This window comes from Lissotriton vulgaris, chromosome 10, assembly GCF_964263255.1.
Source record: "Lissotriton vulgaris chromosome 10, aLisVul1.2, whole genome shotgun sequence".
Classification (NCBI taxonomy): Eukaryota; Metazoa; Chordata; class Amphibia; order Caudata; family Salamandridae; genus Lissotriton; species Lissotriton vulgaris.
This window is the reverse complement of record NC_141698.1, coordinates 847234189-847251075: the sequence shown is the minus strand read 5'-3', so window position 1 is coordinate 847251075 and position 16887 is coordinate 847234189. Positions and strand designations below refer to the sequence as shown.

Here is a 16887-nt window from a genome sequence, read left to right as displayed (position 1 = left end):
TTGACGTTGCTTCAGCAACTTGTGATCTGCATCGGCTCTTTCCACACTCACCAGAGCAGGCGAATCTGCAACAGCAACACGACAACCTGAGGATAATTGCGACCCTGTCTTAGTGTCGAGTGCAGGCGAAGAGGAATACGATTGCTGTCTGAGGGCACAGAACGGCGGCCCTTGGCTGCCTTCAAGTCTCTGATCTTCGGGTGCTCAGTTGCAGAGTCACGGCCCTCGGGAATCGTATTTTAAAAAGTCATTCTTATTACTGCTTAGGTGAGTTAGGCGTAAAGGCCAGCCATTTCCAAATATATTCTGAAGCACGGTTTGGTATTGTGCTGCGTAATTTAGCTGGGAGAGTTTGACAGGCTGATGTGTGATGCATCTGGGCTGTTTGAGTGAGCAAAGGGTGGTGCGTGTCTTCGATTTTGTTGCAGTAACGGGGTCAGAAATTCACCACAATGAACAGGTTAGGACGTATAATAATAAAATCCACCTTACTACAGATCGCCGCCATGCAGGTAAGTAAGCCTCACCATTCAAGCCACATATAGTACAGACTGGAGCCACTTGTATACGCTTTGTGTCGTTTGGAGCGTGAAATGCCACACTAGTGATCTACACTCTATATATTTAGGATAAAGATCCATCGTCGTACATTATAAGGAGATTGTAAATCACCCAGTACTCTGACAATAGGTGAACAAAGCCTAAGACCGAATGCCTTTATAAGGTCATGGAATTCCAAGGTGACTTGTATTGTCCTTATAATGTATGGCAAGGGTACTTTACTCCGTGTAATACATGGACACACCATAACCATTCCATAAACCATTTAAATCATTGGGTTGGTGCGCACTCATATAAAAGAGATAGGTTGTTTGTAAACATGAAGAATTAAATTTGATTCTGTAGAACAATATTAAACAGACCGAAAATAATTTATTGCCAAAAGATACTACAACAGATTAATGCAAGCCATCTTTAAAAACAACTATGCAGTTTAGAATGTGAAGAAACATGAAGAGTTTCTGTGTTTCCAATAATTACCTAAACTGTGGAAAGTAAAAACATGTTGCCATAAAAATCACCTTTTTGCTTATCACTTTTCATCTAAAAATGCAGAACAGAAAAAGAAAAAGCCATGCTTTGTTTGCATTTTATAACTGCAGTTGTGATGTCAGGTCAGAACGCAACTGTATTATCTTACTAACCCTGGGTGGGGAACTCTGCTCTGCTTGAGGAGTTTGCAGAGTTTTCTGCACTCCGCGTTACGAGGAGCATGCGGAATCCCGAAAAACTCCTGTTTGCGCAGCAGAGCAGAGTTGTTTTCCTCACTCGCGTTCACCAACATCAGTTGGCGAGCGTGAGCGTGGAAAATAAACCTCCGGGCAATATTTCTCACCGCGGAGGGGTCAGGTTTCTCATTGCGAGTGGTTACATTCGCAATGAGAAAGCTGCCGCTTGAGTAAAAATCTACTCGAGCGGCAGAAATGGGAAGCTTGCGCTGTGCATGGTGCCGTTCACAATGATTGCACAGTGCGGATAAGCATCCTGCACTGTGCAATCACCGCGAACAGCATTTTTCTATTGCACTCCGCCGCTTGCGGAGCACCGCGTAGCGCGACAGAGTTTTTTTCCCACTTTGCAGTGTTTCGCGTAGCGCAACTCTGCGAACTCCTCCCGGGGTTTCCAGTTGAACAACCTCATTACTTTATTGAAGTCGACTAGGGAAGTCACTAGTAGTCTCTGATAAGGAAAATAGATACAGGCTTTTTACAGGGATTATAGGCTCCCTTGTATTGTACAAAAATACAAACACTGCGCTGTATAATAAAAAAGCTACAATACAAATCAAACGAAATATTATTATGGTATGTAGCTGTTCCCTTGTTAAAGAATCTGCAGCTCTGGCTGCAAGGCCATATCTCTTCAACATATATGTTGAGTGCGGTCATTACTGAACTACAGCATGCACAATGGAATGAGGCCATGAGAAATAGAGAATGTTTAGTGTCCTGTAGTCAAGTCTGAAAAAAATGAAAAATCTGGGTGCATATAGCTTTATAATACAGGGATTCAGCCATCACTGTATAAAAAACCTTTCTAACTTCTTTATAATACGCAGGGCCATTGGAATTATGAGGCAGGAAAGGGCAAGGTTGAGCAATTTATGCAGCAAGAAAAGGTCAATTATGTGGCATACTGTGCCACATTTTGTAAATGTATTACTTCATTATTTCAACATTTTAAACTTGGTTTCACTGTGTGGACATTGGTTCCACTACATTAGTACCAGTTTAGTGGAGAAGTGTGGCTCAATGGTTAGAGCGGCAAACCCTGATGCAGAGGTCTAGCCCGGGACCAGGGTTCAATTCCCTGCCTCGGCGGGTCTTGGGCTCAAAATTCCACGGACCTGATAATTCTCGCTTCGGTGCCTATTCCAATCATGGAGTCGCACTCTGCAACTCTGGGCAATAGCTTGCTTAATCTCCACAACGGCCCCCACAACACTAAGGATGCCTGGCCTCCACCTTGGGGGTGCCCAGGAGTGGATGCCTCACAGGGAAAGCCAGGATGGGTTCCACAGCGGTATTAGTACAAGCGCCTTGAGACCCTTGCGGGTGAGTAGTGCGCTATACAAGTATCAATTTACATTTAACGGCCAAGTATAGCAATAAGCAATAGAAAGGTGTCCAGTCCAGCTTTGCAAATACCTTCCACTGCGTGGAACCAAGTGTTGCTGCAATTTTAGTAACTTTTTAACCAGTTGAGCTAGGAAAAATATATTTGTTAATATCTGCAGGTTGTGCGGCAGATGGTGGATTATGTGGCAAATACAGCAAATCTGTAATAATACATGAAGCACTGCGGTTGCCCAATTGCATAATTCCAGTGGCCCTGATAATGGGGTGTGTCATTATCGGGGTTACACACCTCTCCTTCTCCGATGCCTGTCAACATGGTGAGGGGTATAACGGCCTGTCCCTGAGTCTGTTCTTAGTGGGGTTACAAACTTCCCCAGCAGGTCTGTCAGTGTTGAGGTTACAACATGGTTTTGACACTTTTCAAAGGCCACCCTACGGCCTTGCACGTCACGTCCGCTATGTACTCCACGGAAGAGCTCGCCGCCTCTTCTCAGGGCTCACTTCTCAGCAGTGCTCGGTCCTCCTGGGCAGCTGAGAGATAAACAAGAGGATTCGGCTGCTGATTTCCTCCAAAGCTTAAGGTGGTCATCGGCGTGAAATGTAATAAGTTATTACAGTTGAGTTGTGATGTCATTTCTTCATAATAGGTTATGGTCAGTACGTCACAAGTCGCCTATTGTTGACAGGGCTAGGGGTTGTGTGACTCTGCTTACAGACACCCTAGATGCACTGTTTAACCCCAGTACTGACATTTGCATGGGGAATGTAACGCAGGTACTGACAGACCGCAGCAAGGGACAGGGGTGTAATCATAGGACGGACAGCCCCTTGGGATGGGTTTTTACCTCTAACATTGACAGACTCCCGCTGGCGGTGAGGTGTGTAACCCCAGCACTGACAGAGCTCAGCAGAGGGTGAGGTGAATAAACCCCAGCCCTGACAGAGCTCAGCAGAGGGTGAGGTGAATAAACCCCAGCACTGACAGAGCTCAGCAGAGGGTGAGCGGAATAAACCCCAGCACTGACAGAGCTCAGCAGAGGGTGAGGTGAATAAACCCCGGCAATGACAGAGCTCAGCAGAGGGTGAGGTGAATAAACCCCAGCACTGACAGAGCTCAGCAGTGGGTGAGGGGAATAAACCCCGGCAATGACAGAGCTCAGAAGAGGGTGAGGTGAATAAACCCCAGCACTGACAGAGCTCAGCAGAGGGTGCGATGAATAAACCCCAGCATTGACAGAGCTCAGCAGAGGGTGAGGTGAATAAATCCCAGCACTAACAGAGTCTGGGCGAGAGGAAGGTGTGTTAACCCAAAAGTGCCAGACCCCTGGGAGGGGGAGGTGTGTACACCAAGAACGGACGTAGCCCAGGAGTGGGGATTGCATTACTCTGACAGTCCCTAGAGAAAGAGAAGCGTTATACACCAAACGGCGAGCCCCAGTTGGAGGGAAGAGGGCATTGAAAGCCCCCTTGGGAGGGGAAAATGTGTAAACCAGGCACTGACTGACACCTGAGGAGAGAAAAGTATGTGCCCCCATCAACGACAGGTGATGAGGAAGGCAAGGTGCGTATACCCACGCCCCATCTTTAAAACTCAGACAAGGAAATGCCCCAAAGCTATCAACCAATAGGGAAGTGACTGCTATGTAACGGGCACCAATGGACACCGAGGTAATCTGCACGATTGCTTTCTCGCAAACTGTCCGTAAGGGCTGATCAGGTTTTGTCGGGGTGATCCCTGTTGTTCAGCAATTGTCCCACCAAATTTCAATAAATGTAACACATGTCCCCGCTTTTCAGAGCAGCCAACTAAACACCGAGGGAGAAACGCCTTCATGCGCTCCAGTGCAAGGTTAACCAGCAGCCCTCTACAGGAAGCAATGTATTTAAATAACACAGATACTGCTGAGAGTTAACACGTTTGATTTAATTACACATAATGCCTCCGCATCGGTGCTGTCGATGTGCGCGAGCTGTCAAGTCGAGCGCCTCTTGATCAAGGCAAAATGAGAGTCCTACTTCTATATTTATGGAATGTCCTGGTTTTCAAGATCGAATCACCGCATATTTGAACTTCGGCAAACGACTGCCTTAGAAAAACTGCTTCACACCTCCCGAGACCTTTACAGAGGCCCTCTGGGTCAACCCAAACAGACCCGTGCAATGGCAAATAACTCTGAAACAATTAATTCACCAGAGAACTTCCTCCAGATTCCTCCTCGTGGGCCTTCTTCCGGTGACAGCCACATTTATTATATGGCTGGAGTTAGAAGATATCTCCATATCCCGGGGGAATAACGTTTCCGGCACGGGGTCTGCTTCCGCCGGTTACGGCTTCAGGTGGAACAGCCCTAGTGATTCAATACATTAAAAGACTTCGGTCCAGAAGGCGTTCATTCGTTAGTGGTCATCCCAGGACTGGAACAATCTGGTAACTGTGAGGAACAAGGAAGCAGGACTGGCCGTGTTCAAGCAGCTCGCCTGTGGGAGTCAGACGAGCAAGGGTCGGGTGAAGGTTACTTCAAACTGCAAACACCGCTTTGACCTTGTCTTACACAAAAAAAGTTTAAATTTTATATTACCCATAAGTCTCTGCTGCATATTAGTTTGATGTCTTTCCGTGGGTAACAAGGTACCTTCTGCTTGTCTGCCCCAGAAGGCTTCTTGCATGACAAGGACTCTGCCATTTAGTATTAAAGATTATTTGGTGGCTCCGTATTCAAATGAATACGGCTGTGTGACTTTCTGAAGGAACAGAGCCTTCCCTCTGCTGTGATGTCCTTACAATGTAAAGCTTGAGATGCGTGCACTGCACAGATATTCAATATATGAAACCTCACTTCTTTTCGCAATGCAAACGGTGTGTTAAAACTTAATAGCACGCAATAAATGTATACATTTCTACTTCGGTTTCGTATATCAGGCCTGTCCCGACGTAATAAGTAACCCGTTGCAAGTTATCACTGACAAGGCTAGCATAAATGGTATAAACGCCCATGCACCACTCCCCTACCCCCCCCCCCCCTCCCAGTTGTATTTATTACCCGGATTAACACAGTACCGAGTCTCTGCTATAAATACGATATTGCACGTCTGCTCGGAGTTCTGCCTCCTCAAGGTGATCCGGTGTAGTCTGCGGTGCTCTGAACCCCTCAGAGCCGCATGTATCCCAAGGTGTGCTACCATTTCCTCTTGTAAAGGGGCCGCAGAATTGCGGAAAGAGGCGGTCTTTCCATTCCCCCTTGATCAATGTTTGCAAACAAGGGTTATATTTAAGAGCTCTCACTTCTACTCCAGGTGCGTACATTAACGAGAAGCATTTGAGGTTTCCTCACGGGGAGCCCCGGAAGGGGTATTCGATACACCTCTCAATGATGTTAAAGAAATAAACAGCAGGCAGTGCAAGACCTTGTAGGAGCGGGGAAGCTTCTAGAACAGGAACAGTGGCGGGAGGATACGGGGCCAAAAGATAAATCACTCGGCCACTTCAAGCCCTTGCGGTGCGCGGCGAGCCGTCCTTGGCCCAGTGGCGTTTCAAGGGTGCGGAGGCCCCCGTGGAAGCACAGAAACTGCCACTGCCCCCACACCCCTTGGTGAACCCAGCCTTGGTGAAGTGGGGGGCTCACAGCGCGCACGTGCTGCACTATTGATACTTACACCCTTGCTTAAGCGCCTACCCTCGACGGTGGACCCTGTAGATTTGTGAAGTGGTTTGTCCCAGGGAAACCTGAAGGGCCCCCTCACGAAGATTCGTGCAGGGGGTGAGTCTTCGTTGCATGTGCCTCTGTCGGTTGGTGCATCCATACCTACATCAGTGAGTTTAGTTGTTTCGGCTCTGTACCGGTGCTGCAGGAGTTGGAGGTAAATGCGCCTTGTCCATTTAGCAGGCTTCTCTGACACTAGGCGCTCTGTGTGCCTTCTTCCAGTCATACAATAGCTGAACACTACCCTAGTGAAACAAAATTAGTGCTCTGCACAGAGCCGTGCTGCCTGGCACGGAAGTGATGCCAGGTGCCCTCCCAGCACCTCACTCCCAGATCCCGCCTCGAAGTTTTCTTGAACACAACCCTTTTGACTTGTTACAGCAAGACTTTGTAAGTCTCTAATCGCGAATTACTCCTTGTGACTTCACTGAAAACCCGTCTCTTCTTCTCTACACACAGGATGAGGCTTGACGCCTAGAGCGGCCGACCTTGAAGCTGGGGAACCAGGTTTGCGTCTAGTGGGAGGCTCAAACACCCTGTGATTCTGGGCAAATCACTTAATCTCCCCATGCCTATAAAATGACTGTGTCCCTCTGTAATGCAACTTGCGCACACGTAAAGCGCTCGGATAGTCGAGATCGCGCTGTATAAAACTGCAACAAGACAAAAAAACTCCCTCACTCTGGCATACGCGTAGATACAGGGACACTTGGCCAAAGGTATTTTGGGGGTCACTTTTTGGAACAACTTTGAATTTATGATTCGATTAGAGCTATTTCTAAATATGTTTACATGTAACATTCAGGAATAGTGGTGTGTGTTTTCAATATTGTAACAGCAGCAGTTCACTAATATTACTGCAAATAAACTCTGTGACACCCTCCCATTTCTCATATGTGAGGTACTGTTTTCATGTAATAAAAACTTTTTTTATGGATGTATGAAACATAAAAACAACATTTCTCTGCACAATGTCTGTAATCGACTCTCACACACCACCCACATTAAAAATAAATGAAAAGAATCCGTATTTAAAACAATCTATTTAAGATGTATTCAAGGTCATCAGGGAAAGACTCTCTGCAGAAAAGAGCTGGCTCTATCAGGGGGCCCCTGAATGGCTGGGGCACTAGGCCAAAGCCCACTTTGCCCATGCCTTAAAACGTCTCTGCGTAGACACCCCCTGAAACACAGACAACTCCACTGCTCTACAAACACACACATGAAGGGGCATGTACCGCACCTGTCCAGCAACGAATAACACACAGGTAACGGGCTCACTCTCAACGGATGCCCGTCCGCTCATCCCTTTTCCTCAGCCCCCCTCTCTGCCCGATGTCCCATCTGCTGGGGCCCCTCAGCGATGCTCTCCTCTTCCTTTCTCCCATCCTTCCGGCGCCAGGCCACTCACCCCAGCCGGGCCCGGTCGGATTCGAGTTATTAGTTTGGCAGTACCAGCCTCGCACCCGCAAATAAACGCTGGCGTCGTTCTCCAAATGTAAATGTAAATGTATTTGAGCTTATATAGCGCACAGCTACCCACAAAGGGTTTCCCGGCGCTTGCTTAGGGAACCCGTCCTGGTATTCCCCTGTGAGATAACCCCGGCAGGGTATCCACAAGGTGAAAGCCAGGCATCCCGCAGCGAGGGGCCATTGTGGAGATTAAGCAAGCTATTGCCCAGAGTCGCAGAGTGTGAACCCGTGAGTCGAGAAGGCACCGGAGCGAGAATTATCGAGTCCGTGGAATTTTTGAGCCCAAGACCCGCCGAGGCGGGGAATTGAACCCTGGTCCAGGGCCGATCCCAGCTTCCGGGTCTGCCGCCTCTAACCCCTGAGCCACACTTCTCCACAGTGCTCCGGTGCCCCCTGATTATGATGAATTTCCTCTGCCCACCGCCACCACTTTGCCCCAAAAACCTCAGATATCTGCCAGCACAGAGATGCCACTCACTCACCACACCACTGCCACGTGCCCCGTACGCCCGTCTCGCCTGGTTGTACTTGCAAAGGTCTAAACAAAGGATTAAAATCCCTTGCCTACACACTGCCACCGCGACTATGGGCAACATCAAATCCCTGCAATGCATTTATTTTGTATATAAAAAAAAGTAGAGAAACTTCAACTTTGACTCGGGAGCGTGCCGCCGACGCTGCCAAGTGCTGAAGTTGTGAAACGTGCCTGGTCTTCGTTCATTTACAGTCATGTGCTTCTTCCACCACCCCGCACTTCATCGCTTCGTCTCAGTCGTCTCGCAGGTTCTCTTTCGGCATTGCCTTCTTTCTTTCTTGTTTTCCCCAAACACAATGTCTCCCTTCTATCTTCGCTCTGGGTGAATAAGTAAATCTCCGTACCACAAAATGTATGCAGGCGGTCAAAGGCTGTAAACACCGGTACAAATAAAGCACAACCTATTAGCCTCCTCTTCCAGGCAGCGCCAAGTCCCAGACCAGATATTATTGCCCAGCTCTGTTCACTTTTTTACTGAAATTTCGGACAGGCGGGCACTGCTAGATGGGCCACTTCAAAACTGCAAATATGCAGGTTTTTCCTGGGTCCCACCATTGCCCACAAACAGCTCACGGACAGTGGCAGACGTCTGCCAGAAATTCAGTCTGTCCATGTGCCTCTCGCATCTTGCCCAGTGTGGCCTCTTTTCATCCAGGACACCCTTCTTCCATAAGCCTCTCCCTATAGCTTTCTTCTGGTTATTTGGGCACAGTACCACCCAAATGGAGGTGCCATCTGCCTGCACTTCCCAAGCCCTTCCCACCTCGTTCTTGCACGGGTCTCCCACAGGATGGCAACCCCTTCCACGTAGACCTCTGCCGTGCTCCCCACGCACCTCTCACCTGGCTGGCGTTTCACATACTACCCATATGGTGGTTCCATCAGCTCTGTTCCCCCACTCCTCTCTGACCCGGTAGTTCTTACACAGGCCCGCCCGCGCGGTGGTAAACTCTTCCCAGGACTCTCACACTCATCTGTAGTGCCCTTTGCCCTGTACCTCGCCATGCCAATCTCACCTGGTTGCTGTGGCACAGATCTTCCCACAAGATGTACTCCCTGCCGTGTTTGCCGTTGTCTTGAAGCCCCGTGGCCCACTCACCTGGTTGTTGCTCTTTCCTCATGTTGGTACCCTCTGCCCAGGACTCTTATGCTCAACTGTGGTACCCTCTGCCCTGTACCTACCCATTACCGTATCACCTGGTTGTTCTTGGGCACCTCTGCCACATGACGGCGCCCCCCTGCCCTGTACCCCAAGGCATCGCCAATTAGTTCATGCACACGTCTGACCACATGGTGGTACCCCTGCCGTGTATAACTTTGTCCTGGACCCCCACACCCCTCTCGCGGGGTCTGCCCAGAGGCTTATATCCCCTCTGCCATGGACCCCATGTCGCTGTCACGTCCATGTTCATGCAGAGGGCTGGGCACGCGGTGGTGGCACCCCCGCCGTGTACAAATCCACCCTGCCCCCCTTGCCCCTCTCACCTGGTTGTTCTTGCACAGGTCTGCCCACATGCTGGTGCCGTCCCCGCCCCGCATCAGCACGTGGTAGGTGAAGAAGTAGATGCCCGGGATGGAGCAGGTGAACTTGCCCGTGGTGGGGTCGTAGTGGTTGCCCAGGTTGGTCACCACGTCGTCGAACTTGAGCAGCTCGTAGCCCTCGTGCTGGCGCTTGAGTCCGGCGTAGAAGGCGATCTTGGGCACCGTGCTGTAAGTGGCGGCACTGATGGCCCCCGCCGCGTTGAGCCCGGGGGTCCCCGGTGGGCCCGGCAGTCCCGGGCGGCCAGGCTCCCCGCGCTCCCCCGGGGGCCCCGGCTCCCCCGGTGGGCCCCGCGGCCCCACCTTACCCGGGCGGCCGGGCTCCCCCTTGGGACCCTGGATGAACGTGGGCAGGGACTGCAACAGCGGGTCCGCGGGGCTGGCAGCGCTGGGCGGCTGCCGGGTCCCGTACGGGTCGCAGACCATGCGACAGGTGCCCAGCATCTCGTAGTGCGCAGAGGTGCCGGCCGAGCTGACCAGCACCGGGATGAGGATGACCAGGAGCAGCACCATCACCACCCCCAGCGCACCGGCCGCCACCAGCCTCCGCCGGCCCACCAGCCGGCTCAGCGCTGGCCGATCCTCCTGTCTGCCCTTGGACGAAATCTTGAAGCCTGGCGTGGACCTCGTCAGAGCCGTAAAAACGAGCACCTGCTGTCCTGGAGGGAGGGGCAGGGGCGGGAAGGGATGTCCCGGGCAGTGCAAGGCTTCGGACGCACGCTCCTCTCTGTACCTCAAGCGTCTGCTCAGCAAGGCACACGGCCCCCCTCTCAGACCTCTGCCCCCCTCGGAGGAGGTGAGCAAATGGCAAAGAAAAGCCGGCTTTCGGTTAAAAGAGAAAAATACAATCCGTAAGTCCCTCGCTCCTTAGCGCGGTTCGTCCACCTGTGGCAGAGTGCCCGGCAGCCTACCGGCACCACAGCATCACTCACACTTTTATGCACTAATGACCATCGACTTTCCGCCTTTTTTTGCACACTGTGCTAGTTGCGGCGAACTTTCTCTCGTTCGGCTGTCTTTTCTCTTTGTCGTCTGCTTGGGGTCTCCCGTTTTCTCCTGTACGCGTTTTTTGCCAGAGTGAAAGAAATAGCAGCGCAGGCGGAGGGCACTCCTTGAGAGAAGCGCTGCTGCTGGGAGGGAGCGCGCGATCCCTGCCCACTCCCACCACTCGGGCTTCATTAGTGTCTGTGAGTGGCAGAGATTCACGGGGGCACCGGAGGAGGGAGAGCGGAGGTGGAGACCCGAGGAGGAGGTCAACTGGGAGGGGTTTATTGGCAAAGACGGAGAAGGACATATATAGATGATATATGTACGTGAGAAAAGAAGGTATAGAAATTGAGGAAAGAGATTCGAACAACAAGCGAGGAACTGTGGGTTGTGGGAGCGAGGGACATTGAGCCATAAAAAGAGTCAGAGAGTTTGAGAGTTTCAAGAAGTAATATCGACTTTTCTTTCAATGTGAAAATCAGCAGCATTGAAATAAGAAATTTGAATTTGAATTTGAATTTAAAAAGTATTTATTAAGCGCACGACTACCACGCGGTTTCTTGTAGCTGAGGATACCAACCCTAGGCAGAGGAAGTGCTAAAGGTAAGGCGAGAAGGCTTGTGTAAAATGAAAAGTTTTGAGTGCCCTACAAAACTCTATGTAGGAGGCGGCCGATCTTACAGGTGGAGGGAGGGTGTTCCAAAAAATGGGAGCCAGGGTGGAGAATTTAGTGCCTCCTGATTTTTTTCTTCCTAAACCGAGGCACAGAGAGAAGTGACTGGAAGAAGGAGCGCAGCTCCCTACTGGGAATATAAACTTTGATTGCAGAGTTGATAAAGGCGGGAGCAGTCCCCGCTCATGCCTGAAAGGTCATGCAGCCTAGCTTATAGAGGGCCCGTTCTTTAATGGGGAGCCAATGCAAGGCCTTGAGTAGGGGAGTGACGTGGTGAGATTTGGGGAGACCACAAGTGAGGCGGGCAGCTTGATTTTGGAACACTTGAAGGCGTCGGAGGGCATAAGCAGAGACGCCATTATACAAGATGTTGCCATAATCTAAGCGTGATAGAACCGTTGTCATGAGAATAAGTTTCAGGGCCGGGAAGGAAAAAAAAAAGGGAAATCTTCCAAATAGTGCGAAGAGTGAAAAAACAAGATGAAACTACTGAGCTAATCTGGGAGTGCATCGTGAGGTGGTGATTCAGCGTTATCCCTAATGTTTTAACTGAAGAAGGTGACAGAGGGGGGCCAAGAGAAAGAGGCCAGAAAATGGGGGTCCAGGGACTGTGACTGCCTCCGGTGAGAACTAGCTCAGTTTTGTCCGGGTTGAGTTTAAGATTATTGCAGTTCATCCAGTCCCTGATGAAGATCATGACTGATTGAAAATTATGGATAGAACCTGGGGAGTGGGAGAGATTAAAAATAAGTTGGAGGTCATCCGCATAATTGAAAACAGTGACCTCCATCTTCTGTAAAGCAAAAATGAGGGGGAAAATGTATAGGTTAAACAAAAGGGGGTAAAGGGAAGAACCTTGCGGGACACCACACTGCACCTTGTGTGAAGGAGCGGAGAAATCGGCGAGATGGACGGCCTGGGTGCGGTCTCTCAAAAAAGAGTTTAGCCAGGCCAAAGCAGGCCCACTAATGCCCTCCACCTTGACATGGGTGAGAAGGATGGAGTGATCAACCGTGTCGAAAGCGGCGGACAGGTCGAGGAGGACCAGGACCTGGGGAGAATTAGCATTCATCCCTTCTCTAAGTTTGTTCATGACGGAGATAACAACCTTCTCAGTGGAATGTAGCAGACGGAAGCCCGCCTGGCATGATGCCAAACAGCCACTATTTTCCATAAAGGTACTGACAGCTTGGGTGACATGGTTCTCCAGGACTTTACCCAAAAAGGGGAGAAGGGAAATGGGTCGATAGTTGGACAGGGAGGAAGGATCAGCGCCAAGCTTTTTTAAGATGGGAATTATTGTTGCCGATTTGTGAAGTTTAGGAACAACACCATGTTTAAGGGACTCGTTTAAAAAAACAAGAGGGGGCTGAGGACAGGCTAAAAAGATCTCTCACAGAACATAGGCAGGACAAATATCCAAGGGGGAACCTGACTTAACTCGGACCAACAAAGGAAGGAGGGTTTCCCTGGTCAGGAGAGGTATCTGGTCCAAGTAAGAAGTATTTGATGGTGGCTGAGGGCTGAGGAAAGTGGGGGGGGGGGGGGGTGGGGGGGGGGGGGGGTGGTGATATGTTGGCCTTGATGATAGCAATTTTATCGATAAAGAAATCATTGAGAGAGTCGCAGATGGATTGGAAAGGGGAGGGTTTAAGGGTAACTCTACCAGAGGAGGCCAACTCATGGACCGTGGCAAAAATTTCCCTGGGTTGGTTTTTTGGCTAAGAGAATTCTTCCAGAGAAATAATCTGTTTTAGCAGCAAGGTTGGATTTTTTATATTGATTGAGAATGGAAATATACAGAGATTTTAACGTTGGACTATAGGCGCGTCTCCAGGTGCGCTCCGCCCCTCGTACTTCAAGTTTTTTTGCCTTTAAATCGGCATTAAACCATCTATTAGCGTCATGGGCGCGTCTGATAGTGACGCGCTTCAGGGGGGCCACTTGGTCCCATGCTCTAGAGAGCCAACTATTGATGGTGAATGCTTGGGATGGCGTAGTCAGGTCCTCTAAGACAGGGCAGGAAGTTGAGAGGGAGGAGCAAAGAGTGGACATATCCACTTTATTCCAGCTGAGAGCCCAAGTGTTTTTGGGGAAAGAGGGTCTTTTAGCGAGACTTAAATCAAGGAAAAATGATATCAAAAAGTGATCGGACCAAGTGCAGGGCGTAACAATGGGAGTAGTGACAGGAACGTTAAGTGACCAAATCTGATCGAGGGTGTGGCCTCGGATATGATTGGGAGTGTGGACATGTGACACAAAGTTGAGGCTGAGGAGAAGTTCAGTGAATTCTTTTGAGGTGGCATCTTCGCCGAGACAGAAGGCCAAAAGTTGAAGTCCCCCAGTACGAGGACAGAAGAATTGTTAACTGCCAGCGTGGCTAGCAGCTCCTGAATATCAGAAATGAAGTTAGGCCTTGCCTGGGGAGGACGGTAAATTAGTGCGCAAGTCATAGGAACTTGGAAGGAGGCAGAGCGCACCGCCAAGCCGTCGACCGCCATGATGGGAGGGAATGACAGCAACTGAAAGTGGAGTGGGACACGGACAATCAAGGCAACGCCACCTCCCACCTTCCCCTTGGGCCGGTCTGCACGTAGGGCATAGTAAGAGGAGGTAAGGGCCGCTAGCACATTGGGCAGTGAATCAGAGGAGAACCAAGTTTCAGTCAAAAACAGGAGGTCGGGTTTGTAGGAGTCTAAAAATGCAAACAGTTCTAGATGGTGCTTGACTGCCGACCTGGTGTTTAAGAGAAAGGTTGAAATAGTGGGTGAAGGGAGAGACGCAGGGAGGGGTCCTGATATGGCAGGGGAGGGAGGGGGTAGTGATGGCAAGGAAGCTGGGAGAAAAGGCGTGAGATTAACTCGGGCAAGGCCAAGTGTATCAATGTGGGCAAGAGTGGCAGGGTAGGAGGGCCAGGGGCCCTGGAATGAGCACAGCTGTTCAGAGGAATAAGTGATAAAACGGGCATAGCGGGGTGCCCCTTGCCCCGGCCGGCCACGGACAGGCGAAGACGGGCTTGCCTTTGACGCGCCGTCGACGCGCGTCCGCTGCGCATGGGCATGAGGCTGTGCTTAAGTGGGGTTAGAAGCACGATGCCTGCAGCGCTAACCCGTGTGGCCTCGACTGCCCTTTCTAAGATGGTGGCACCCAGCAGCCCCGTCAGCCCTCCGGAACAAAATGAGGGGCAGACTGAAAGAATGAATGAACAAGACCAATCAGAGGCAGAGGACTCTAAGAACATCTATCTGCCCCCTACATGAATAACCATCATCACTGCGCCAGAGCGGTAATAACCACAGGGCCAGGTTCAGGAGAGTGCAACCCGGTGCAGCCGCGCCTTGCGCTGCCCTGGAAGGTGTGTGCGTGTGGGGTGGGGGGTTGGCGTTGTTGGGGGGATCGGAGTTTTGTGTAGTGGCAGTTTTCACTGATGATAAGGTAGCGCGGAAGGTTAACAGGCCTGCTACAAAGTACGTGTACCATGCAGATCACAGAACTGAGGGCATATGTACAAGGGCTGGTGATAACTATCGCTAATGCTAGTTAGCATTCGTTTCTTTATTGGCGTGCATTGCGGTTAACTATTGCTGTGTTAGTGGCCTTTTACCAACACACTGCTAAATGGCTATAGTTTCTCTTAATGGGTGAACTTTCCAGCATAAAGAATAGCATCACGGCGATGACAATCCACACGCTGATGTGAAAAAAGTAGCGCTAGACCAATTAGCGGCCAGAAACTGCACGCTATTTAGTGTTATGCCACTTTTTTCATGTTTAGACAGCAAAACCACTATAAAACGCCCGCTTTGCAACCCAAACAACACAAAACAAAAATATAAAAAAACTACTGAAGAACTATGGAGGAAGTTGGACCCAGTACTGAAGCAAACAACAACCCCCCCCCCTCCAACAAGCATTGGCATAGCCAATAGATCTTGCCTTTGGGAACTTATAAGTGTTTAGCCATGCAACAGTTAATGTTGTTGCCCCAAGGATATTGTGCTGCATAGCTAAATACTTATAAGGTCCCAAAAGCAAGACCTATTGGCTATGCCAATGCTTGTTATATTATGCAACAGCTCAGCTGCAGCACACAGTTCAGGTGGCTCAATAAAGGAAGCCCCTGTTGGTTGTAACATGTATAAACTAGACAACAAGTCAGACATTTACCTTGGAGCTGGGAGTGCCAAGTAAACCTTCCATATTTGGCAGATTGTAGGGTGGTACAGGTTTGTATTAGATTATGAAAGAGATCAGTTTGCAAAGTACCGTTCTGAGCCATTCATCCATTCCACAAACTGAGGAAAGATATTTCCTTCTTGAGATGGCAGGTGGTAGGTAGAGTGCAACATAGTAGGGAATCCATTTATGCAAGCCCAAACATTATTCAGTGTTAGCATAGGCCAATTTTCTTTTTACAATATAACAATGCAACTGACGCACGAAGGAGTAGGATTTATCTAGATTGTAAAGCATATATGAATCGATTTGTGTCAGTCACAGAGAGATAGAAACTGCATGGTCTGTGTTCATAAGATGAATTATGTAACTCCTTTCTAAAGACGGGCAGGTTGACAGATTCCAGAAGAAATTGTGTTGCATTACAGTACCATCAGTAGTATGTGCCCAAGCACATTCAAATAAGAAAAAGTGTGGTACTCAGCAGCACATATAGGCGTCGCCTCCGCTGTCATCAAAAAGAGTTAAAACAACAGTTATGTGATAAATATGCATAATAGCAAGCCCTGAAAGAATTTGGATGGTCTTAATGAAAAAATTAGTTTGACCCACGTATGCCATGTGTTGCCTACCAACTTAGGGTCTCCAGGCCAACGCTTCCTCAAACACAAAAAAAGGAGAACCACATACAATTTAGCCTATTGCTTACCACATAACGCTTTTTCACCTCCACAGGGGACACAAGAAAGGAAAGAAAATGAAATTGTTTTTTACCAAAGAGTATACGGTTTTAAAAAACCTACAAATGAGCCATTGAATGTAAAACTCAGCACGTTTCACATAAAGCATCTATGAATCACATTTGTAGGACAACTATTTCTCTGCAAAAGCTGTGTGCAAGATGTCACTGTCTTTACTGCTGCTTGCGTGCCCGGCTTGTGTTAATAAATTGCACTTCTGATGAAGAGGTCAAACTATAACGAGCGATTAACAGAATTAGTAAGAAGAACAAATAGACACTCAAGGCCAGTGCCGGCTTGGACATCGGATCTGTGAAGTTCTGTGGAACAAGAGCGCAAAGGTTGGTGCAGAATGAGGAAAAGCAATAAAGCACGAAAGTGAAAGTGACAAGCAAATGCACACAAGTGTGGCCATGCTAATTAG

At 49.4% G+C, this 16887-nt stretch overlaps 1 protein-coding gene across 1 annotated transcript in view; it reads right to left on the bottom strand.

The window, feature by feature from the left end:
• The window catches only part of C1QL3 (complement C1q like 3), a 256027-nt gene extending 245081 nt beyond the window's left edge, over positions 1–10946 (bottom strand). The window contains exon 1 of the mRNA XM_086939981.1: positions 9834–10946. Coding sequence (XP_086796107.1) covers positions 9834–10400 — 567 coding nt within the window. The 5' untranslated portion in view covers positions 10401–10946. The remainder of the gene's footprint in view (positions 1–9833) is intronic.
• Between the last annotated feature and the right edge of the window lie 5941 nt (positions 10947–16887).